Source organism: Populus euphratica, unplaced genomic scaffold (genome assembly GCF_000495115.2).
Source record: "Populus euphratica unplaced genomic scaffold, PopEup_1.0 scaffold287.1, whole genome shotgun sequence".
NCBI classification, from domain to species: Eukaryota; Viridiplantae; Streptophyta; class Magnoliopsida; order Malpighiales; family Salicaceae; genus Populus; species Populus euphratica.
This window is the reverse complement of record NW_011500095.1, coordinates 202,375-226,289: the sequence shown is the minus strand read 5'-3', so window position 1 is coordinate 226,289 and position 23,915 is coordinate 202,375. Positions and strand designations below refer to the sequence as shown.

The 23,915-nt window shown below is 29.9% G+C and overlaps 3 protein-coding genes and 1 long non-coding RNA gene across 4 annotated transcripts; 3 read left to right on the top strand and 1 right to left on the bottom strand.

The window, feature by feature from the left end:
- The first annotated feature begins 8,660 nt into the window (after nucleotides 1-8,660).
- LOC105109269 (patatin-like protein 2) lies at nucleotides 8,661-9,137 on the top strand. The gene is made up of 2 exons (XM_011003913.1): nucleotides 8,661-8,802; nucleotides 8,964-9,137. The coding sequence occupies exons 1-2, from the start codon at nucleotides 8,671-8,673 to the stop codon at nucleotides 9,108-9,110; spliced, it is 279 nt and encodes a 92-aa protein (XP_011002215.1). The 5' UTR covers nucleotides 8,661-8,670; the 3' UTR covers nucleotides 9,111-9,137.
- A 193-nt stretch (nucleotides 9,138-9,330) lies between these two features.
- Nucleotides 9,331-10,881, top strand: LOC105109268 (uncharacterized). The gene is made up of 3 exons (XR_839210.1): nucleotides 9,331-9,393; nucleotides 10,383-10,553; nucleotides 10,680-10,881. It is a non-coding gene; the product is annotated as an uncharacterized LOC105109268 (long non-coding RNA).
- Nucleotides 10,882-11,258: 377 nt separating this feature from the next.
- LOC105109267 (GDSL esterase/lipase 1-like) lies at nucleotides 11,259-13,224 on the bottom strand. Its single transcript, XM_011003912.1, has 5 exons — nucleotides 12,967-13,224; nucleotides 12,745-12,866; nucleotides 12,363-12,593; nucleotides 11,908-12,169; nucleotides 11,259-11,579 (listed from the first exon to the last, which is right to left on the bottom strand). Exons 1-5 carry the CDS (start codon nucleotides 13,211-13,213, stop codon nucleotides 11,356-11,358), a joined length of 1,086 nt encoding a protein of 361 aa, XP_011002214.1. The 5' UTR covers nucleotides 13,214-13,224; the 3' UTR covers nucleotides 11,259-11,355.
- A 3,095-nt stretch (nucleotides 13,225-16,319) lies between these two features.
- Nucleotides 16,320-17,932, top strand: LOC105109283 (GDSL esterase/lipase 1-like). The gene is made up of 5 exons (XM_011003931.1): nucleotides 16,320-16,566; nucleotides 16,666-16,787; nucleotides 16,928-17,158; nucleotides 17,359-17,620; nucleotides 17,709-17,932. Exons 1-5 carry the CDS (start codon nucleotides 16,320-16,322, stop codon nucleotides 17,930-17,932), a joined length of 1,086 nt encoding a protein of 361 aa, XP_011002233.1.
- Nucleotides 17,933-23,915: the final 5,983 nt, after the last annotated feature.

The window sequence follows — 23,915 nt, the reverse complement described above, 5'->3', positions numbered from 1 at the left end:
TAATATGAGTATTTTACCTATTTATATTTAATGAATTTATTACTCATATTGAAATAAAAATCATCGTGTTTAATGAATTTGTTATTCAAATTAAAATAGAAATCATCAAACACATAAGATATTTTGGATAAAATAAAAAGAAAAAACAATTATGCAAGGCTGTATATATACAAAATAACATAATAAATAAATAATTTTCATTTTTAAAAATAAATTTAATATATACATATATATATTAAAAAAACTACAAATATATACATATATATATATATATTAAAAAAAACTACAAATGAATAATACAAATATCTTAAAAAATTAAACAAATCTAATATAATTAAAAACTAATCACTATTTAAAAGAGGATAAATAAGCAAAAACAAATCATTGAGAAAAGAGGATAAATAAGCAAAAACAAATCACTGAGAAGTAAAATACAAATTTAAAAATTATTTTAAAAAAATATAAAAAAATTCTAAAAAGAAAGAAAAAGAAAAAAGCTAAGAACTCCTCACCTCTTACTAAAGGGCTCGCACGCATGCCTTTTTTTTCTTCTTTGTTTTATAAGATAATGAGATGGATGATATATTGTCACCCTAATTCTGTTTAAAAAAAATAGCATATCATCTGGCATATCTAGATTTTGGTTATTGTTGTGACCGGAAAATTGGGGTGGTTGATTTTTGTCCTTTAAAAACCAAATTTTAACACCAAACACCTAGAAAACACCCCTATACCCATCCTTAAACCTCCAAAAGCGTAAAAAATAATCCAAAACCAAGAATCAACCCGAAACCCAATTTCTTCCCCATCTCAAATATGTTTTTTAGGCATTTTCAAGGTATCAAAACACCTACTTCACCCCCCCTCATCATGTAGAACCATTTGAAATAAAAATCTAACATTTTGGTGGCCGAAATCATTGAAACAACGCCTTTCTCTCTCTAGGTAGAATTCCAGCGATTGCCTTTATCTCCTCTCACCCAATAAGGACTGAAAAATGATGAAATTGAAGTTAAAAAATGATGAAATTGAAGTTAAGTATTGCAATATATATTTGAAAAATACAAAGGATCGATCACTTTATAGCAAAAAAATACAGAGGAAAAATATACTTCAATAATAAATTCAAATGTGCCACCTATATTACCCTTTTATTTCACTTCATTCATATGTCTTGCAATTCAATCCTCACAAAAAAATATATATGCAATTAGGCTCTAATTCGAGCTCAGTTGTGCAGAAGAAAAGTTTTAAGTATTAATTTTAAAATTATCAAAAATTTTATTATTGTAATCCATAGTAAAATGTGTGAGTTAGTGTAGCTACAGTAAAAATGCCATGTCATTTAGCTTTATAAATAATAAGAAATACAAGTTGATTCATTCACCAAAAATAACAATTGAGTTAATTTATGAAATGAAATAGTTAAGAAAATTAATTGCACGAATGAGTGAGACGCTTGTTAAGTGATTTTTGGTTTACAAAAGTTTAGACAAGTTTAACAAGCTTGATGACAAAAATGAGCATAACTCTTGATTTAACCGTTGGATCAAATAAATATTTTGCAAATGCATTTTATACACCTAACTTTATAAAATGTTAGCTAGTTATAATAAGCCGAGGTAATTTTCATGTCTAAATTAAGTCCGGAGGTTGTTCATATTTGTTTTTTAGTAATTTTTTTTTGTTTAGTTTAGGAATCCTAATTCTAGGTAGATTCTATATTAACCATATAACTTTCAATAAAGATTCTTTTACTATAAGGATTATGATTTAGGTCTAGCACTAATATATATATATATATATATATATACATATATATTTGGTGATAGATTTGATTATTTGAAGAATTATTGACATTTAAAATTTTATCAAATCATAATTTTTTCTGTAATTTAATAGTAATTTGATAATTTGTGAAACTATTATTCCTTATTTTTCACTATAAATTGTGTAAAAAAAAGACTTGAACATCTCTTAACAAATATAAATTATATTGAAAAAAATAAATCCATTATTACACTATAGATAACCTAAGACGTACATTCTGTGATTCCATTAAAAATTAAAGATGCACCATATTAAATTGTTTCTAGGCTTCACTATAAAAAAAAGTGCACTGCGAATTCATTGCATCATGTAAATGATATTGTGCGATATGCTTAGAAGTTTCTAAAAACATTAATAACTTTTGTAGTCCATAGATAATTAAAAAGTATCTAAGTTTTTTATATGCGATAAGATTCCTTCCTCTTCTAGTTCTAAGTTTATAATGAGCATACACACAAGTTCTATATTCAATCAAATTTATATTTTTAAGGTAGTACAATATGTAGAAATTTGGACATACATTAATTTTCTAGTATCTTAGACCTTAGGCCAGAGGGTTTCATCATTTATTTAGCAATATAATAGTTCTCTTTCACTCTATTCCCTTCAAATAAAATGTTTTTTGCTCATTCAACAATTCTAACATCATTGGTCTTAGCCCATGATTTGAGTTTTATGGTGAACAACTGTGAAATGACCGATACTTTACTGTGAATTTTGCATTAATCCTATAATGGTCCGTTGGAGTCTTTCAAAAGATTAAGAAACCTGGTTGCGTCTATATTTGATTCTTTATTTACGATTGAACATTCACTTGCACAACCTTAATTAATTCTCATCGCATTCATAACCATATTCTTATTGAAATTACTATTATTATCTACAACTTCATAAATGTAGCTATAATTAAAAGTTGACCTAAATATCTTTTATACCATGGTCTTGTAAAGAGCATATGGCTCTTTATATGCATATCAACACAAATATTTTTTTCATGAATTTTTTTTTGTAGAAGATAAATCGTAACAATAATTTGATCAATTTTTTTATATCTCTTACATGGATATCTAATACTTTAAATAAAAACTAAATTATTCTTTTTTGTTTTTTAAAACAAACAAAAAAATGTGCATAATTAAAAAAATCTTTAATCCTATTACAATAATTTATCGTGTGCAATCTTTCAGGGGCAACAACTCAATACATATAATGATGATCATCCATTAGTTATATCAAACATATATAGAATATTAATTATAATATGTATTAATTAATTATATGAACTAAATAAATTAGTTAACATTGATTTAACTCAAACTTATTCAATATATTTTAATAGTATCTTTAAATCATTATTGTTTTTTTTAATAAAAATTCAAATTCCTCCATGTTTACTGAGACTTTCAACTTAACAATAAAATTAATAAAATATGAAATATACTCATTAAATAAACAATTATTTATTTTGATTACAATACACCTTAATCACAAAATCAAAATCAATTTAATCAACTTATAACCAAATACATTTTTTTAAAAAAATTTCAAACAAACCTTAATTAGACATATAAATCATATATTCATACAATAAATTTCTATGAGGAAAAAGCTATAAAACAAGTAAACACACATAAACTTCATATACTACATTAAAATTCTAAAAAAAATTAATATTTTAAAAATTGATTAAAATAAAAAATAGATAGTTTTGCTTGATGTGGGGAATAGTAAAAAAAATTAAATCAGAATAGGGATATTGACAAATTGAGTGTTAGAGTGATCAAATTTTAGATGACGAGAGTTTGATTTGTGATAAAAAGAGGGGTTATTATTATTTATAGAGAAAAATAGAGGACGAAGAAGAAATGGGAGGGGAGGGGAGGGGGGATTGCTCGCTAAATCATAATTTAAATATTGTCGATATATATTAGTAACAAGTTTATTTAATCGATAATACCATTTGTAAAATGATAAACATTTTCTTTTCATTTCTCTTTTTTTTTTCGACTATAATTCCCTTAGGAAACACAAATAATTTTTTTTATATAGATTTATATCAAGGGATATAGTGAGACAATATTATGTTGATACATTTCACTGCAAATTACTAACATAATTGTTTCCATTGATATCTCTATTTGTATTTGTTAATTCTCTGAAAGTGTTAGGTCACATTCTACTTGATCAATACTACATTTATTTCAAGATAGAAATACACATTTATTTAGAATTTTCAAGTTGGAATAATAATAATTTTTTTTCTAGGTTCTGTTGATTTTTTATGGAAATTTTAGACATTTGGTTCATAGATCGGTTGGTAGAATGAGTTTTGAATTTTATTTGAAGGCATGGTTTGAAATTTCTAGTGTAGATATGTTTTGAGACCGATTAGTGCCTATGAGTTATGATCTGATATTTTTTGTTTGTTTATAAATTAAAACACAAATCTAACTTGATTTAGTAACAAAGAGAAAAAAACTGAGGAACTCTTTTTTCAATCTAAAGAAACGAAAACGAAATATATTAAAAAAATAAGGATATTCTTGAATACTCTAAATTAAATATGAACAGGTAACTTGTATGGTATTAAGAAAAAAAGATGTAACTCGTACAAATAATTAAAATTTGTAGTGGTCTTGAGCTCTGGGGCCATTATGTCCAATGGACTGGTCTGTTCAATATTTTAATTGGATCTTCGGTAGGATGGTTAAGCCAGCTCTAAATTAACATCATGTTTTAAATGGATAAGCCAGATTTTAGGTTACTATGGCCCGATAAATAATACAATTAAGTTGCCAAATGATCTACATTTAAGCCCATCATTTGGTCTAGCACGTAAATTCCCTAGACTTTGAATGCATTGCCTATGGCTTATTAAAAAGTTAATTAATTCTCACTTGGAGTCATAAATAAAAGTTTTTATGTCTATGAAAATTACGGTGAGTTAAATGTATACGAGTAATTATAATATAAAATTTGAGCCAATAAGTATAATATAAAAGTTCATTAATCTATAAAAAAATCAACATTTTTTTTAAATATACAAGTAGACGCTACAAGATTTTATAGTTTTATGGACAAAACTATTCCTTTATAGTTTTATGGACAAAACTATTCCATCGGTTCTGTAATTCATAGTTCATCGGTAATTTTTTTATCGATGACATTACCAATGAAAATATTCTATCGGCTTTCCTTTTATTGGTAATATTTTATTTTATTGCTACATCAGTCGGTAAAAAAAGAAAAACAATTGTTGATGGTTTTATAGACGGAAATTGTGTGCCGAAAAAATTCCTGCTTGAAATATACTATTGAATGTATTCTGTCGGTGAGTGTGTGAAATACTGACAGATTATTTCTGTCGGCAGGTCGTCAGTAATTGTGAAATTTACACCAAGTTACTGTGAAATATCGACGGATTAATTCCATATGTAAATTCATTACTAAGATGTCAAATGCCGATGGATACAGTCTGTCGGTAAAACCCTCTGTGATTATTTTTAAATATATTTTAAAAAAAATTATTTAAAATACAGAATAAAAAATTATATAAATTAATAGTAAAAAAATTATGCAAATAAATTTTTTATTAAACATAAAAAAATTAAATAATATTCATTACAAATTGAATGTGTTTAAAAAAAGTAAATTAAATATTAAAGTTAAATAATATTTATTACAAATTAACATAATGGAGGAGGATGAGGTTAGTTGTTATACAACAAAAAAAAAAGAAAGAGGCGCACATGTATCACCACTCTGTGATACCATGTTCATGACCATTTGACTAATTCGTTTTGAGTTGTGTATACTCTGTCAATAGGTGGTTGTATTTTTTAATGAGCTGAGCCACGTGTTGCTGCAAAACCAATTATACTGTTGATTCTGAGGAAGTCTTAGATTTTAAGGGGAGAGGATTAACCCGTTTTAATATTTAAAAAAAAAAAGATTAAGTTTTTTCTGATATAGTTTTGACTAAATTAAACGAGTTGCTAGTTAATTTAAGTTTTTAACCAAGTTAATTTATTTTTCTATGACTGATTCATGGTTCATGTCTATTGGGTTTCAAATTGATCCATGAATTATTCTGAGTTTAAAATCTATGATAATTATTTTACTTATTTCAAAATTTATTTGTACTCAATAACATTTATAATCATAGTTATTAATTTATTTTTAAATAGCATGTCAAACAAAAGGGAAGATTATGAAAAATCTTAAGAGTAAACAAATAATTTCACCTATAAGTAAAATGAAAAAGTAACTACTATACGTACAATATATATTGGTATATATGTAAGCACATGATTTTCCAAAATGGAAAAAACAAAGAGAACAAAAAATCAGGTGGAAAAATCTTCGTATTATATGTATCATAAGGATATCCTTGCTTTTGTTAAACATAAAGTTATACATCCATAAAAAGGAAGAAATTGAAGATTAAAAAACCAGAAAAAGAACGAGCAGAAACTTTTCAAGCCACTAAAAGCTCCACGAGAATGGGAATTGGAACAAAATCTTTGCTTGTTCTTGATCAGGACTGTCATGATCTTAGCGCAATATAGTCTATTATTTTTCTTCATTAATGAATTACCATTGTCCATTATCTTGAACATTTTTTATTGGTCCAAAGTAAAAGTACTGTTGAGCACAATATAATTTTGTTAACTACAATTTTTAATGCAATCTTCTTCGTAATTTTCTCATCAACTAATTAGGTTTAAGCACTTGAGTCTGTTACTAGTTTAATCAATTACAGGTGTCTGGAATGAATAATGTAATGCCTCAGAGAATTTTGATTCTAATGAAGAAGGATGACATTAATGGAGTTTTCCCAATTAAGGCTGCAAAATATAAAGACCAGAGGAGAGGGACGCATTTTAACACCAATCCCACATCTAAATCTGACGAGAAAGATCGGTCTAGTTATCATAGGATTTGAATCTTTCAAATGGAACTCGAATTTAACATAAAAGGAATTGAACTAATTAATTAATTAAGAAGACGGATTGGTCAATGATTGTGCACAATAATTAAGTTTTGCCTGATGATATAAACTAATAAAGACATTGAAATCAAATACTTTCCTGCTTGATTTCCAAATTAAAAAGTCTTGAATGTTCTTAGCAAATGCTATTCCTTGCAGAAGTCTCTACTCTAACTTATTTAATTAAGTCTCTGTTCTATGATGAGTTAACATTATCATCAAGAACAGCTGGTCTAACTTAGAACAGGCATGAACTTAATTACAAGAAACACAAGATGTGGACAACACGTAGGAAAAACTGTACTATGCTGCAAAAATATTTGACAAAAGGTAAAATGCTGACTGAAAAAAGAGGTATACATTGCAATTATGCTGCTTGGAAGTGTTTTGCGTAGATCATTGCCATCTAAGAAGTGTTTGATTTGATCTAGTGACGGCTTTGATGTCCTAAGCTAGAGGGAACGATATTTTGACATTAATTATCGAGTGTTTCAACCATGCAAATTAATTTTTTTAATGCAAAGAACTTCGTATGGAACAAATCCACAATTATTATGTACAACTTTAAAATATTTAAAAATAATATATATATATATATATATATTGTTATTTCTAGTTTTCTTCTTCTTTTCTATTTTTTTTTCTTTTGAATAATAAATCAGAAAACATATTTATTAGTCAAAAACATAAAAAAATTTCTACAAAACATATTTATTAGTCAAAAACATAAAAGAATTTCTACAAAAAAAAAAAACAGTATTATAATTATTTTTTATAAAAAAAATTAAAACATTAATTTTCAATAACCATCTTCATATTTTTTATGTAGAAATTATAAAATATTAACTTTATATCATTCAAATAAAAGATTATTATGAAAAAGTTATACTTATTAACTTAAAAATTGAAAACTAGTTTGCTAGTTTTTTTTTTAAATAAAGAAATATTATATTTGAACAAAAAGTTCATTTTCTTATTCTATTTTTGGAAAAAATTGAATTTATTGTTCTCTTTCTTAATCATTTATAAATTCTTATTTTACCAACAAATGATAACTATAGTACACTATTATATCACACAATTAGGCATCGTATAGAAGTCAAGTAACGAATAATTTCATTTAATAGATTAGGATTTCAAGATCTTGTAGTCCTCCTAATAAACAAAGAGTAAAGTACACTGCTACATATATCTTAACAATTACAGCTGGTTACCAAAATTTATGTTTTTCTTGCTTTTCTTCAAAGATGCTTTTATCACAAGCCTATTATCCTTGGCTATGGAGAAACTTCCATGTAGCAAAACTTTATGAAGCCTATTTTGAATTCGTGGCTGCCTTCGGCCTTAATTCATGATTTGATATTAACCAGACTTGATTCTTTCTGATTGATTACTTGCATCTAAAAACATCAAATTGGGTTTGTAGAATTTTTGGACTACGTATGAAATCCCGAATTTCATAAGGACTTGAAGTCTATAAATACCTCCACATCCTCTTTGGAGACTGCAAGTTTCACACTTAATTAGACTTCAGTACTAGCTTATCGGCCCCCCAAACTCTTAGAAAGTTTAAGCTAAATTACTTCTCTAATAACTCTTCCATTTCTAGGTCTCTTAATTTTCTTATTATATTTTCAGCATTTCTTTTCTAATATTTTTTATTTTTAAATTTGAGAAAATTGCATGGTTGGAAAGTATATTTTATGAGTTTAGACAAGCAAGTAAAATCTTGACTATCTTAAATTATTACAAAAATTATACGCTCTAACTCAAATTCAAGCCAGGTTTTAAGTCATTTGCTATCACATCACACCACGTACTTTGAAGACTTTCTTCTTAATATTGCTCATATGGAAGCTCCAAGATCACTCATTCAACCTCCAACTTATGGAAGCCAAATCACTATTCTTAGCATTGATGGAGGTGGAATAAGAGGCATTATTCCGGGAACCATCCTTTTCTTTTTGGAGTCTGAGCTTCAGGCACGTAGATCATAAGAAACCGGGCTCATGATCACATGTATAAGTCATACAACAGAATAAGAAATTAAGTTTAATGCATGAACTAAATTAAATACTTACTAGTTTTGGCGTATCGATGTGTGTATAAAAATATCACTAAGCAGTTGTTTTGCTATTTTTAGAAGCTGGATGGCGCAGATGCAAGAGTTGCAGACTACTTTGATGTGATTTCAGGGACAAGCACTGGTGGACTCGTGACTGCTATGCTAGCTGCTCCAAACAAGCAAAACCGCCCTTTCTTTGCTGCCAAAGACATTAATGACTTCTAACTTGAGAACAGCTCTAAAATATTTCCTCTAGACGGGCAATAATCCCGGCAATGAATCGTTGCATTAAACTTGTTTTTCTCCTTCGAACTGTCGAGATACAACTTAAGAGCTCAATATATCTTCATTTGATTCAAATTGTCAATTACTAATTTAAGTTTTCTTTGGCAATGGATCTCCATTTGCGTCAGCTGAAAATCGAAAGACATTATCTTCGAATTAATGACTTCACCTTTGCACTGATTTTCAAGCCCTTAAATCGGAAGAAAATTATCTTCGAATTCAGGTGCATCTCATGCCCATCTTGGTTTTCTATACAACCTAATTACACTAACAGTTTGTTTAGGAAAGAGGTGAATGGAGGGAGGGCAAGGGGGTTAATAACATAAATATATATTATTTTCAGTCCTAAATTGAGAGGTGATAAATGGGGAAGGAAATGACTTTATTTATTTGTTTTTATATTAACTTAATACAAAATTAAAAAAAAAAACTCAACTTCATTTTTTAATAAATAAACCTTTCCAATCTTATTTGTCACCATTTAACCTATAATCAATATTTAATATATATCATCTTTCAATCACTTTGATATTCAAAAAATAAATGTATTTTTACCTTCGATTTCCTTTATTCCTTTTTTTTCCTAGAAGTGGTTATATTCAGTTCAATTTGATTTTTATAAAAAAATAATAAAATTGATTTTTTTTATAAAAAAATGAAACTGAGTGGGAATCGGTTCAAACCGACTGGTTTCGGTTAAGTTTGGTTAAGCTATTTTAGAACAAAAAACGGTTTAAACTAGTTTGACTCGGTTTTTTTAGTTCAGTTAGGTTTTTATTAAAAAAATAATCAAACCAATTTTTTTTTAAAAAAGAACTAGAATCAATTCAAACAAACTGATTTCAGTTCAATTTGTTTTGGTTATTTTAGAACAAAAACCGGTTCAAACTAGTTTGACATGATTTTTCTCTTGTTTAGTTTTTTTTTTCCAGTTTGGTTTAGTGTTTTTGTTTTGGATTTGGTTTGGTTCAGTTTGGTTTTTTCGTTTACAAACTTATAAAACCAAAACTAAACTGTTCGTTTTTTTTTAATTTGAATTGGTGTAATCATTTTTTTTTAAGATTTGGTTTTTTCGGTTATTTTTTTTATTTTCTTGATTTAATTGATTGTTTAATTTTTTTACTCACGCTTCTTCACCTTCCCTCCTCTCCTTCCACAAAATTTTCCCAAATAACCATAAAAAAATATATTATCTAACATTAATATATACAGGATAATGCATTGACTGGAACACTCATCTGTGGATGTTGCCACCAAAGAGAATTTGCAGAATCTTGTGAAAGTGGGTGAAGAATTGTTGAAGAAATCAGTGTCAAGAGTTAATTTAGGCACTGGAGTCTTCGAACCAATTAATAAGATGACAAATGAAGAGGCTCTCATAAAGTAAATATATCTCCTGACCGTAATTGTTTATATATATTAATAGTTAAAAGCATCTCTAATTCTCATCTTCCTATTATTAATTTGTTTATTTACTTCGATATTTTGGATTTTGTTGGATTTGTGTAGGTTGGCTAAATTACTCTCAAGGGAGAAGCATCTTCGTGAGGCCAGGTCACCGGGTGGAAATTAAATCTACCACTTTAAAATAATTTGGCAATTTGGTTCTTTGTTTCTAGAAAATTAGTTAGATGCTAATAAATTTGGAAGTAATGATTGTACTTAATTGTTTAGATTGCAATTAAGCTTTTCTTCGAATAAAGATGCCATGCACATGGTATCGCATATGATTTTATTTTATTCTTATGAATTTTAATATATAAAACTAGTATAAATATATTTTTTTGTTTGTATTTCAACATATTATTTGAAAAGAAAATATTCAATTATAAAGATTTAAATTAGAGTTTTTATATAGTGATTATATTAAACATATTATATTGAACATAACTAATTCTTTACTTGAATTTCTGATACATACTTATCAATAAAATTCCTTATTTCCTCTCATTACTAGGTTGCAAATTCAATTTTGCATGATATATATTTTGGCCATTGGCATGAAAATTCGAAACTACAATGAAAAATAAATCCAAGTTGATCTTAATAATCAAGTGGACAAAGAAATTCACAAGCCATACATCCCCAAAACTTGAAAGCTTTATTACCGGACAATAACCAGAAATCGATCATGCTCCTTAATTTTTGGAAAACTAATATTACATTTGGTTAAGAACAACTTCATCTATATTTTCTTTAGTAGTGTTTTAAGATTGTAAGGCTTCACTATATCGGCTCTTCCACTCCACATTAGCTTTGCAAATTGGTAGTTGGCCTTTTCTGTTGGATGAACCCCATCGAAAAACAAGTAGTCGTTGACATTATCACATACTGTTTTAGGGCAGCAACCAGTAAGGTTTCCTTTGTATGGACCCGTACCACAACATGCCACCTTACCCTCCTTGAAACCTTCACAAAATTTAAATTACATGTTAGAAATTAGAATAGACAAAGGAAACTGTGCAGGCTGAAGTAGCTAGAGAAGGCTTGGAAATATTTATATATCTTCTTTTCAAAAAAGATGTAGGAAAGCTTTATGAAAAACTACCCGGCCCAAGATTCAAATTGTAAAGGTTGATTCAGATCAGTGGGTCAATCCAGGTTATCATTTTAATAATTACAAAAAAAAAACCTAGTTCAAAATAAAACCTGGCTCGAGCCATCAACAAGTAACCAAATTGTTTTGTTGGGCTGGGTTTTATAAGTACGTATTTAAGGCACTAGTAGATAGGCGTACCGTATTTCGAGGGGTTGTCAACTCTTTCCTTTGAAGCAACAAAGAGATTAAAATTGGAATACTTGAATCCTTCGAGCTTTCTCTCAAGTTTTCTGAGGGCTTTAGCTAGTGCTTTATTATGGAGTTCTGCAAGCACCGTAACTTCATCCATGCATCCTGATCCGTTGTTTTTGGCATTATTAAGTGCTCTAAGGAACGGAGAACAACCCACATCACCCAAATTCGAAAATCCAAATTTCCTTCCTCCCATGTTATGAATTTCCTGATACACCAAAGTACAAGCATTGTCTATATCTATAGTCAAATTTGAAGAAAAACAGAATGACTTGAGCAGTTGAGTGAAGTTCCCAGAATAATTTTATATTATTCCTTAACAATCCTTTCAAAAAATAAATAAATTATAAATAAAAAATAAAGGAGGTGCCTGCATTATGTTACCATGACATGTTAATTACCTGGACCGCATCTGTCAGGTTGCCGATAACCGTCTTGACATACTCTTCCCTTGTGTAGGACGGGTGCTCGGTGGTCTTGTGGGTGGCAAATGTTATGTAATCATTGCTTCCTATGTTAAACATATAAAGAGCTCTAGACAACAACGTCTTCGTTTTTGCTTCACCAAGTTTGACGTTTAAGTGATTCTTCGTGAACTTGAAAAAACTTAGCTGAGTTTTAAGGCTTATAGTCTTCAAAAGGGAAGTAAAAATAATCGTGTTAAGAAGAAATTCAACTTAACAATATCATGCAAGCTTATGACTAATAATAATCAATAATAGTAGAGACAAGCCTAAGCCGTCTCACAAAGAAAAGAAAAGCATAGACAAAAAAATCACATACCTTTCCTACATTAGTTTCAGTCAAAGCACCAGCTCCGACTGATGCAAAGTTCAATCCATTTGTGAACTCATTGTTATCAGGACTTAGATATGGTGGAATTAATGGTAACTTGGCAAACCCGGCTACAAAATTTTTTGGAAGAATCATATTCTAATAATTCATTTCATAAAATAATAATCAAAACAAAGAAAAATGTTGCCAAAGATTTTATTTCTTTTTTACCAATAAAATCTGGGACTAATCGACCGTTAGAAGCCCTTCCTGTTGCGTTCTTAAAGAAGGTTTTCCCGTATGGCAAAAAGTTTGCTTTGATTGCAGTTTCCATATAGTTGTTATTTCCAACATCATTCCATGAACCACCAAAAATAAATAAAGCATTACGAGAGTGACCACGGCAGCTTGTTGCAACAAGAAGGCTTGCAAATAACACCAAAAAGAAAGAAAAATTACTGAATCTTTCGCTTTCCATATTTCACTTAGAACAAAACAAGATGGTCACAATACTACCCTGCTTTTTCCTGAATATATAGAAGAATGTGGTGCAATTCTTGTTACATTTCCCTTTGAATTCTCCTAATTTCTAGCAAAAATAAGAGGAAAAGAGCTAATTACAAGTTGGGACACACTGGCAAAAGGATAGAGTAATGGGATTGCTTTGGGTGGCAACAAGGAGCTGTTCATATATATTTTGGAAAAAAATTCCCAGTGTTTTGGGTTGTAATCATTTATATATTTTTTGTGTTTGCTGCCGGGATAGGTGGATTTACAAGTTTTTTTTTAATTATATTTTATATATAAACCCTTTAAAAAGTTATATTATGTTTTAAGTGGTTAACTTACAGTTATTCCTTCCTTTCCCCTTGCGTATCATAGGCAAGATTAGAAAAAAGAAGAAAGAAAAAGAGTGATGCTAATTCCTTACTTGCACATAAAGCCTATATATATAAAGAAAGAAAAAGAGTGATGCTAATTCCTTGCTTGCACATAAAGACTATATATATACATGTTATTAATAGCTCATTTCACTACCAAAATTTTACATTTTACCAATGGGATATTCCATAGGTAGGTAGACAATGATTCCATCGGCATGACTAATTTATCAACAATCTCATAGACAGTTACTATTGGTCGAAACAACTTTCCTTTATAATTCTTGTTTTTTCAGTCGTCTCATCGATAACGTAATCCTCGATTAATTTGCAGACAAAAAAGGTGCACCAAACAAAAAAAATATTTATCTATTTTATTCTGTCGAAATTTTTATATATGAATTGACGTTTCGCCAACAAAAAAAATTATTTGTAATTTTTTTAATAAATTTTTTAATATTATCAATGGTTGGATTTTGTCAATTATTAAACAATAGCAATGATATTTTTAATAATTTTTTTTAATTCTTTAAAATATATCAATAAAATTAATTCACCAGTAAGACTATCATTAATTTTAGTAAGACATATACTTAGGTAGTATACTACTCTCTCTCTTTTAAATATTTAAAATAATTATGAGAATTTTTAGAATTAAAATTGATGATTATTTAGAATAACTTTAAGAATTTTTCTGATCAACTTCTGACATTCAAATACCAGCTACACTTATAGGCCTAGCATTCTATACCATAATATTAACTATTAATTCTCATGAATGAAAATATTGGTTATTGAAATATGACCAAATTCTCATGAATTTAATAAATTGGCTATTAAATCTCAAAATACATGCAAACATGTATTTTGATTTTTCATATGAAAATACTAGATGCTATGATTTTTTTGTATATTTTGTAGACTTCTTGAAATAATAAAAAAGACTCAACAAATTTAAAGAGGTCTTACCAAACATATTTTCAAACCTAAAAAAAATCCACACAGCCTAGAGACAAAAACATTTTTAACCCGGCTAGATCAATTTGGATAGATTGACTCGCTTGGGTCAACCTAGAAGAAATTGACCCACTTGGGTTAACTCAGTTGGGTTAACCCAATCGGGTCGACTCAATCATGGGTTTCATTTAGAATTTTTAAAAACCTGACTCCATTAAAGCAATACCACTTTCATTGACGATTTCATCGATGATGTTATCTTTCAAGCAGTCTCAATATTTATAAACCTGAAATTGCATTCGTTAATTGAAATTATTTTTTCAAAAATTATTAATTGTGTTTTATTTTTTAGTAGTGCATGAAAGGAAAACAAACTTATATTGAGTGGTCGGGCTTCCACTAGAAAAGGTACTTCCTAGTAAATGGATTCCATTTTAAAGTGACCCCCCTCAGCATGGCGGCATCACTCTCGATGAGCCCATGCCAAAAGTGGTTGCCTATGACTCGGGTGCTTGTTCATGGTCGGCACCAAAACAATATGCTAAAGAAAGAGATCTTCTAGGCTGAAAAGATGTGTCAGTTTAAAAAGATTTTAGATCTTCGTATGTATCAAAGGTTGTATAAGCAAAATATATTTAACACATAATGTCTGAGTGTTTCGTGCAATGGTCACAATCTGATATAGAGAACCATAGCAAGGAGATTCCCAATTTCATTATCTCGCACACCAGCAGATTCGTTCTATTTTTTTACATGCAAAGCAGATGGTAAAACCATTTTTTATTACATCAAATGTTTTTATCTAAATGTTGTTTTATATGAATATGTGAAGCACATGTAGAATGATGACCATAAAAAAAAAAAAGGTGCAACAACTTATGGATATTCGAGCTCAGAAGTTCATGGTATGTTGGATTTCAATAATTTCTTATCTTGAGTTTTTTTTTTTAATTTGTTAACTTTTTTATAGGCAATATATAACACCAGGTCACAGGAGAGATATTAGGACAATCCCTCAACCCATTTGGAACTATGGTTGGAGGCAAGATTGTTTGGTAGACCCGATAAAAATCAAGTTAAAAATATCTCAAACACTATAGTCGAGGACTTGCGTACAACTTAGAATGTTTCAACAAACAACTTATGGATATTCGAGCTCAGAAGTTCATGGTATGTTGGATTTCAATAATTTCTTATCTTGAGTTTTTTTTTTTTAATTTGTTAACTTTTTTATAGGCAATATATAACACCAGGTCACAGGAGAGATATTAGGACAATCCCTCAACCCATTTGGAACTATGGTTGGAGGCAAGATTGTCTGGTAGACCCGATAAAAATCAAATTAAAAATATCTTAAACACTATAGTTGAGGACTTGCATACAACTTAGAATGTTTCAATCAACTTTTTAAAGGGTTTATATATAAAATATAATTAAAAAAAAAACTTGTAAATCCACCTATCCCGGCAGCAAACACAAAAAATATATAAATGATTACAACCCAAAACACTGGGAATTTTTTTCCAAAATATATATGAACAGCTCCTTGTTGCCACCCAAAGCAATCCCATTAGTCTATCCTTTTGCCAGTGTGTCCCAACTTGTAATTAGCTCTTTTCCTCTTATTTTTGCTAGAAATTAGGAGAATTCAAAGGGAAATGTAACAAGAATTGCACCACATTCTTCTATATATTCAGGAAAAAGCAGGGTAGTATTGTGACCATCTTGTTTTGTTCTAAGTGAAATATGGAAAGCGAAAGATTCAGTAATTTTTCTTTCTTTTTGGTGTTATTTGCAAGCCTTCTTGTTGCAGCAAGCTGTCGTAGTCACTCTCGTAATGCATTATTTATTTTTGGTGGTTCATGGAATGATGTTGGAAATAACAACTATATGGAAACTGCAATCAAAGCAAACTTTTTGCCATACGGGAAAACCTTCTTTAAGAACGCAACAGGAAGGGCTTCTAACGGTCGATTAGTCCCAGATTTTATTGGTAAAAAGAAAAAAAATCCTTAGCAACATTTTCCTTTGTTTTTATTACTATTTTATGAAATGAATTATTAGAATATGATTCTTCCAAAAAATTTTGTAGCCGGGTTTGCCAAGTTACCATTAATTCCACCATATCTAAGTCCTGATAACAATGAGTTCATAAATGGATTGAACTTTGCATCAGCCGGAGCTGGTGCTCTGACTGAAACTAATGTTGGAATGGTATGTGATCTAGCCTCGTGTGATGTATTTTCTTTTTCTTCGTGGGACGCCATCGGCTTGTCTACTACTACTATTATTATTCATGATATTGTTAATTTGAATTTCTTCTTAACAAGATTGTTTTTATTTCCCTTCTGAAGACCATAGGGCTTAAAACTCAGCTTAGTTTTTTCAAGTTCACGAAGAATCACTTAAACGTCAAACTTGGTGAAGCAAAAACGAAGACGTTGTTGTCTAGAGCTCTTTATATGTTTAACATAGGAAGCAATGATTACATAACATTTGCCACCCACAAGACCACCGAGCACCCGTCCTACACAAGGGAAGAGTATGTCAAGACGGTCATCGGCAACCTGACGGATGCGATCCAGGTAATTAACATGTCATAGTAACATAGCATAGGCACCTCTTCTATGTTGAAAGTAAATTGATTTCTAGAAATTAATTGAACCGGTAAATCGGTTGGAAACAAATTGAATATTGATGTGGGTGGTCAATTGTCAGTAATCCGGTTCAAATGTGATTTCTTTCAAATTTGGCTATATGTAAAGATTGTACTTTGTTGTATCAGGAAATTCATAACATGGGAGGAAGGAAATTTGGATTTTCGAATTTGGGTGATGTGGGTTGTTCTCCGTTCCTTAGAGCACTTAATAATGCCAAAAACAACGGATCAGGATGCATGGATGAAGTTACGATTCTTGCAGAACTCCATAATAAAGCACTAACTAAAGCCCTCAGAAAACTTCAGAGAAATCTAGAAGGATTTAAATATTCCAATTTTGATCTCTATGCTGCTTCAAGGGAAAGAATTAACCACCCTGCAAGATACGGTATATGCCTATCTACTTGTGATTCGAAAAGATAGTTATAATCCGATGTCTATTCCAATTTCTAACATGTAATTTTAATTCTGTGAAGGTTTCAAGGAGGGTAAGGTGGCATGTTGTGGCACGGGTCCATACAAAGGAAACCTTACTGGTTGCAGCCCAAAAACAGCATGTGAGAATGCCAATGACTACTTGTTTTTCGATGGGGTTCATCCAACAGAAAAGGCAAACTACCAATATGCAAAGCTAATGTGGAGTGGAAGGGCCGATATAGTGAAGCCTTACAATCTTAAAACACTACTTAAGAAAATATAGATAAAGTTATTCTTAACCAAATGTAATATTTGTTTTCCAAAAATTAAGGAGCATGATTGATATCTTGTAATTGTCCAGTAATAAAGCTTTTAAGTTTTGGGGATGTATGGCTTGTGAATTTCTGTGTCCACTTGATGATTAGGATCAAGTTGGATTTAACCAAGATTGAACTAGTCATTCTCAAATAACCTTAAATAGCTATCATCTTAGTGTTTACTAATAATACATGATATCCTGCATCATCTTTTCAACTTTTCCTTCATCCCAATTCCACTTTGCATTTTCATTGAACTCAATATCTCAACTGATAACTAGCTTTTTGGTTTGCAGATTGTATACTTGGTAACCTTTTGATGCTGAATTGTAGCCAATATATATTCATTGTTCAATCTTATCATCCAATTTACTCCTTTTTGCCTAAGGAATATGAGTGTAGCATAATACTGCCAAAAACTTTGAGATGCTTTGTTGAAAGCTTCCTTCCCGACCATATTTCAACTGGTGTTTTATCTACTATCATTATTGTTGGACATGTATTTAGTATATATACAGTACTGGATATTGCCTATGCCCAAAACTTGTTTGGAAGACATTTCTCCTTTAGTATTGATCTTGCCATCTTCATTACATTCGTATTCTTTCTTTTTCATACTCCATTTTACTTGGGAGCATATCTGACGGCAAATCATTGCTCAACGCCTTCTTCTTTGCAGAATTTTTCTAACTCAAATCATTGCTCAACGCCTTCTTCTTTGCGGGATTTTGCAAACACTTTTGAGTTGCATGTTGTATCTCGATCACTCCTTAGCACTCTGATATATCAACCGCTTTGCTTTGCAACATAATTTTTGAAGTTGAATTTTTTGAATATGTGAACTTTCGATTTTTATCACATGAAGTAGACATATGTCATTTTAGTGTAGTCATCAATGAAGAGTATGAAGTAACTATTTTGATTTAGTGACAGTTTCCTCATCAGTCCACAAACATTCGTATGTACTAGCTCTAATAGTCTTTTTGCTCTTCAAGCTCCTCTAGAAGGAAATGATCGTCTTGGTTGCTTTCCTAGCATGCAAACTTCACAAACATCAGTTACTTCTATTATTTTTTGAAAGATTTATCATCATATTCTTCTCATATAGGTTCTTCATCACCTTGAAATTAGTAGCAAAATATTTGGTGCCATAGCCAAGAATCATCAACACGTGCCTTCATTGCAGTATTTTGGGTGTATTGCCATTTAATAAGAAAATATTTGTTTTCCACATTTATTATGGCAATCTTTCTCCAATTATTATTTTTATCATGTATGGTGCAACAATCTCCATTAAAATAAATTTTTATCATGTATGGTGCAACAATCTCCATTAAAGTAAGCATAACTTTTTTCCATCATCTAGCCTATGCTTAATAAATTATTTTTAAAATTTGGAACAAGCAATAAATCATTGACAAATTGCATGCTTTCTTTTGTCTCCATGGTGATATTACCTTTTCTTGTAGCCTCTATCGCTGCGTTATTTTCAAATTTAACTTTGGGATTGACTTATAAGTCTATATTGGCAAATATAATATCCTCGCTTGTCATGTTGTTATTGCACATGCTATCAACGTACCACTGTCTTTTTTATTTTCAGTGGCATCATGACAAGAGTAGAATAGTTGCTTTTCATCATCCTTCTTTTCGTAAAAATTTGCTTGGTGATTATTCTTAATGTAGCAATCCTTTGCTAGATGTTTGAACCGTCCATAAAAAATGACATTGTGGTTTATCACAGTTCCAACAATCTTTCTCTAGATGATTTGTATTTTTACAAATGTTGTATGAAGGATATTTTCTCCTTGGCTAGCTACTTTTTCTTCTAAAATTGTCCATAAATTTCTTAGCATTATGCCTAGATTTCTGAAACATTATATTAAGCTTGGACTAATAAATATAGGATGATGGTAGTTTAAGAGGTAGTTTAGAGGTTTTAATGATTAAGAATTGAAATGAAATTAGTTTAATAGTTAAGGTTTTTAGTTGTCGTAATTTAATTAAAAATAAAATGACTTAGTTTATAGTTTTGAAATGGTTGAAGGTTATGGGAAACATAAAGAAAAAACTTTGTTGATAGAAGTTATAATATAAAAAGAGTTTTCGGACCAAAGTTTTAAAATTAGCATAGTTTTTTGGCTTGCTTTAAAATGATGGTTGGATTGATATATATAGCTTTCTTAACCAACCTAAATGGAACAATCTAGACAAACTTTCTAGCCATAGAACTTGCTGGAAATTTAGCCAATACACTAGAAAATTCTAGAGTTTTTTGAATTGCAAACAAGCATTTTTTTTTCTAAAACATTTTTAGATCTTGTTTATTTGCTGGAAAGTATTTTTATTTTAAAAAATAAATTTCAGAAAAGTGAATTATTTTTTTATGTTTGGATGTATAATGAAAAATAAATTAGTAATATTTTATTTTTTTTAAGTTTATTAAAATAATAAAGAACAAATCTTACAAATTAAAAAATTGAACAAGAATAAAATTAAAAATCAAGGGCACATTGGCTCCTCTTTTTAAGTTTATTAAAATAATAAAGAACATATCTTACAAATTAAAAAACTGAATAAAAATGAAATTAAAAATCGAGGGCACATTGGCTCCTGTAAATAAGTAGAGACTAATCCTAGAAAGATTGAGGATGTGATGAATTGTCATATTCCTAATACAATTAAAGAAATGATGGGATTCCTAGTGTTGGCAGGATACTACAAAAGGTTTATTAGAGGATTTACAGCTTTAGGGAAACCTTTAACTTAACTATTAAGGAAGAATAGTTTCAAATGGAGTCCATGAGCATAAGCAACCTTTGATCACCTAAAACAAGTATTGTGTGAAGCTCCAATATTAATCTTGCTAGACTTTCATAATGTCTTTGTTCTTGAAACAAATGCTTGTGTTATCGGGTTAGAAATAATGTTTAGTCAAGAAGATAGATCTTTAGCATTAGTCAATAAAGCTTGGAGTTCTCCATATTTGGGATTGTCCATCTATATATATATATATGTAGAGAGAGAGAGAGAGTCCATGGATGACAATTCACAAGTAGCAACATTACTTGAAACATGACCATTTTATCATAAAAAATAACCATAAAAGTCTGAAATACTTATTGGAGTAGAAAGTTCATATACTTTATAAAGAAAAATTTTAACAAAACTATTAGGATTACGGTATGTCATTCAATACAGGAAAGACAGATAATTTGGTTACAGATACCTTGTCTAAGAAGGTTTAAATATATAACAAATCAACAGCAAATATGTGAATGAATGAAGAAAAGTCTAGCGGCATTTATGCTATAACAACAATAGTACAAGTATGGTATGAGGAGATCAATAAGTCATAAGAAATTGATCCTAAGTTGAAGACTATTATGGCTGCAAAGTTAATCAACACTAACAGCTAGCCTGAATTCACCTTAACTTATGGGGTATTAAGGTATAAAAACGAAATTGTATTTAGCAGTAACGAAGAATTAAAGAGAAGTTTAGTTGATACTACTCATGATTCCTGTATTGGTAGGCATGCAAGATTTCAAAACTCATACAAAAGGCTTAAGGTATCTTTTTTATTAGCCAACAAGAAAGCAACTAGTTAAGCAAGTAATAAAAGAATGTGACACTTGTAAAAGAGCAAAAATCAAAAGAGTAACTTATCCAAGGCTGTTATAACCTCTTTCATTATGAGAAGGTACATGGAATGATATTGCAATCAACTTTATTTAACACCTTCTAACTTTGAAGGTATAGACACCATCGATGTGGTAGCGGACAGCTTTATAAAATAAATCTAATTTATTGTTTTAACACCCATTTTCAACTTAAAATGTTACACACATTTGTGAATCATTTTTATAAGTTTTATGGCTTGTGTGCTTCAATTGTAACTGATAAAGACAAGATATTTTCAAGTAATTTTAGAGGGAACTATTTAAAAGGTTGGGGGTCAAGTTATTAATGAGCTCAACCTATCACCCTCAATTAGATAGCTAATCTAAGAGGGTAAACTAATGCCTGGAGAATTACTTAATATATATGACAATGTATAATCCCAGGAAGTGGTATTCATGGTTTTTATTGGTACAATACCAATAGTCACCATTAAGATGTCTTTCTTTCAAACATTGTATGGTTATGTACCACCTAACAGAGAGATTATAATTCATGATGTTTCTCCGGTATTTATTGTGGATGATATGTTGCAAGTTAGAATAAACATGGATAGCATTCTCTAGAGCCAGTTGGAAGCAACAGGGAATAAGATGAAGTAAACATTAGATAAATGGAGAACTAAAAGGAAATTCAATATAGGAGACTTTGTTTATCTGAAATTGCAACCCTATAAGAAAACAAGTGTGGATTTAAGAAAGAGTTTAAAGCTCAATCCTAGATTTTATGGACCTTATAAGATAGTGTAAAAGGTAGGTGTTGTGGCATTTAAGCTACTGCTTCTTGAGAGAACATTAATACATATTGTTTTTCATGTCTCACTACTCAAGAGAAAGGTTGGAAACTAGGCAATAATATCTTTCATTTTACCAGCAGTTGATGAATATAGAAAGGTTAGAGTGGCTCATGTAGCCATCATAGACAATAGGATGATGAAAAAAACAAACAAAGATGCTACAATGGTATTAGTACAGTAGTCTAATCTATTTGAGGAAGACTCTACCTGGGAGGATCTTGATGAACTGAGCAAGCAGTTCCTAAAATTTTATACTAATTCTTAAGGTCAAGAATTTGTTCAACAGGGGAGTATTTTTACAGCTGTAATAGTTCAAGCACGTTGAATAAAAGCTGATTGTTATAGCTCTAGTAGTTCAAGCATATGAAATAAATGTTGACATCTAATTGTAACAATTCTCACGTAAAACGAAAGAATAATCACTAAATATATAATTAACAATCAGCATATTATTAGAAGCAGTTAGACAATTGCTTTTGAATGGAAAATTCAAGGTACAGATTAGCTTGTAATCTTAGCATGCATTTCAAGTAATGAAATGACAAGTTTCTGAAACATATTTCTTCTTCTTCTTTTTCCTTTTTTTTCCTCTTTACTCTCAATTCTTCTGAGTTTCTTGGTTATTGAGGCTGAGGCCTTAACATTTTCTACACTAGAGAAGGTGTTAAAGTGTTGTTCTTTGCTAAGTGAGAAGGAAAGTTGGAGTCTTTCTGATATTAATAAAGAGTCGGTATTTTGATATTTTACAAGCTCTATAGATAGATATTAAGCAATTACAGCATCTGAGTTTTCATTGTTGATAGTGTTAAAGGTTTGAGAGGAGGAAAAGGGTCGTTGGGAGAGATATAAAGGTAAAGGTGGGGTTTTATAAAGAAGGGGTAGGGGTAAAATGAAAAAACAGAGCAGGTTATGACGGTGGAAAGGAGATGTGGTGGTGGCGGAAAAGATGATAAAGATAGAGGGAGGTTAAAGGTGGTATTTTTCCATAGATTAGAGAGAAGTGGAGTGAAGGAGCTCATATCATAAAACTTGAAAAATTAAACATGGAAACTACATGTTGGTGGATATAATAAATGGAAGTTTTAAACCCAAGCCCAAAGTTTTATAAGGTAAAAGATTGACCTTAGTTTCAAAACAGTGTTTTAATGGGTCTTTAGGTTTTTTTTTTTAACTAACATAATGAGATTAAAAATGTTCAATAACTGCACCCAAGGCCCATAAACCTTGAAAAATTAAACATGGAAACTACATGTTGGTGGATATGATAAATGGAAGTTTTAAACCCAAGCCCAAAGTTTTATAAGGTAAAAGATTGACCTTAGTTTCAAAACAGTGTTTTAATGGGTCTTTAGGTTTTTTTTTTTTTAACTAACATAGTGAGATTAAATGTTCAATAACTGCACCCAAGGCCTTGGCCCAGCGGTGGTAGGCGTCTTGCGCCTTCCGCTGCCATGGGTTCGAGTTTTGGAGTT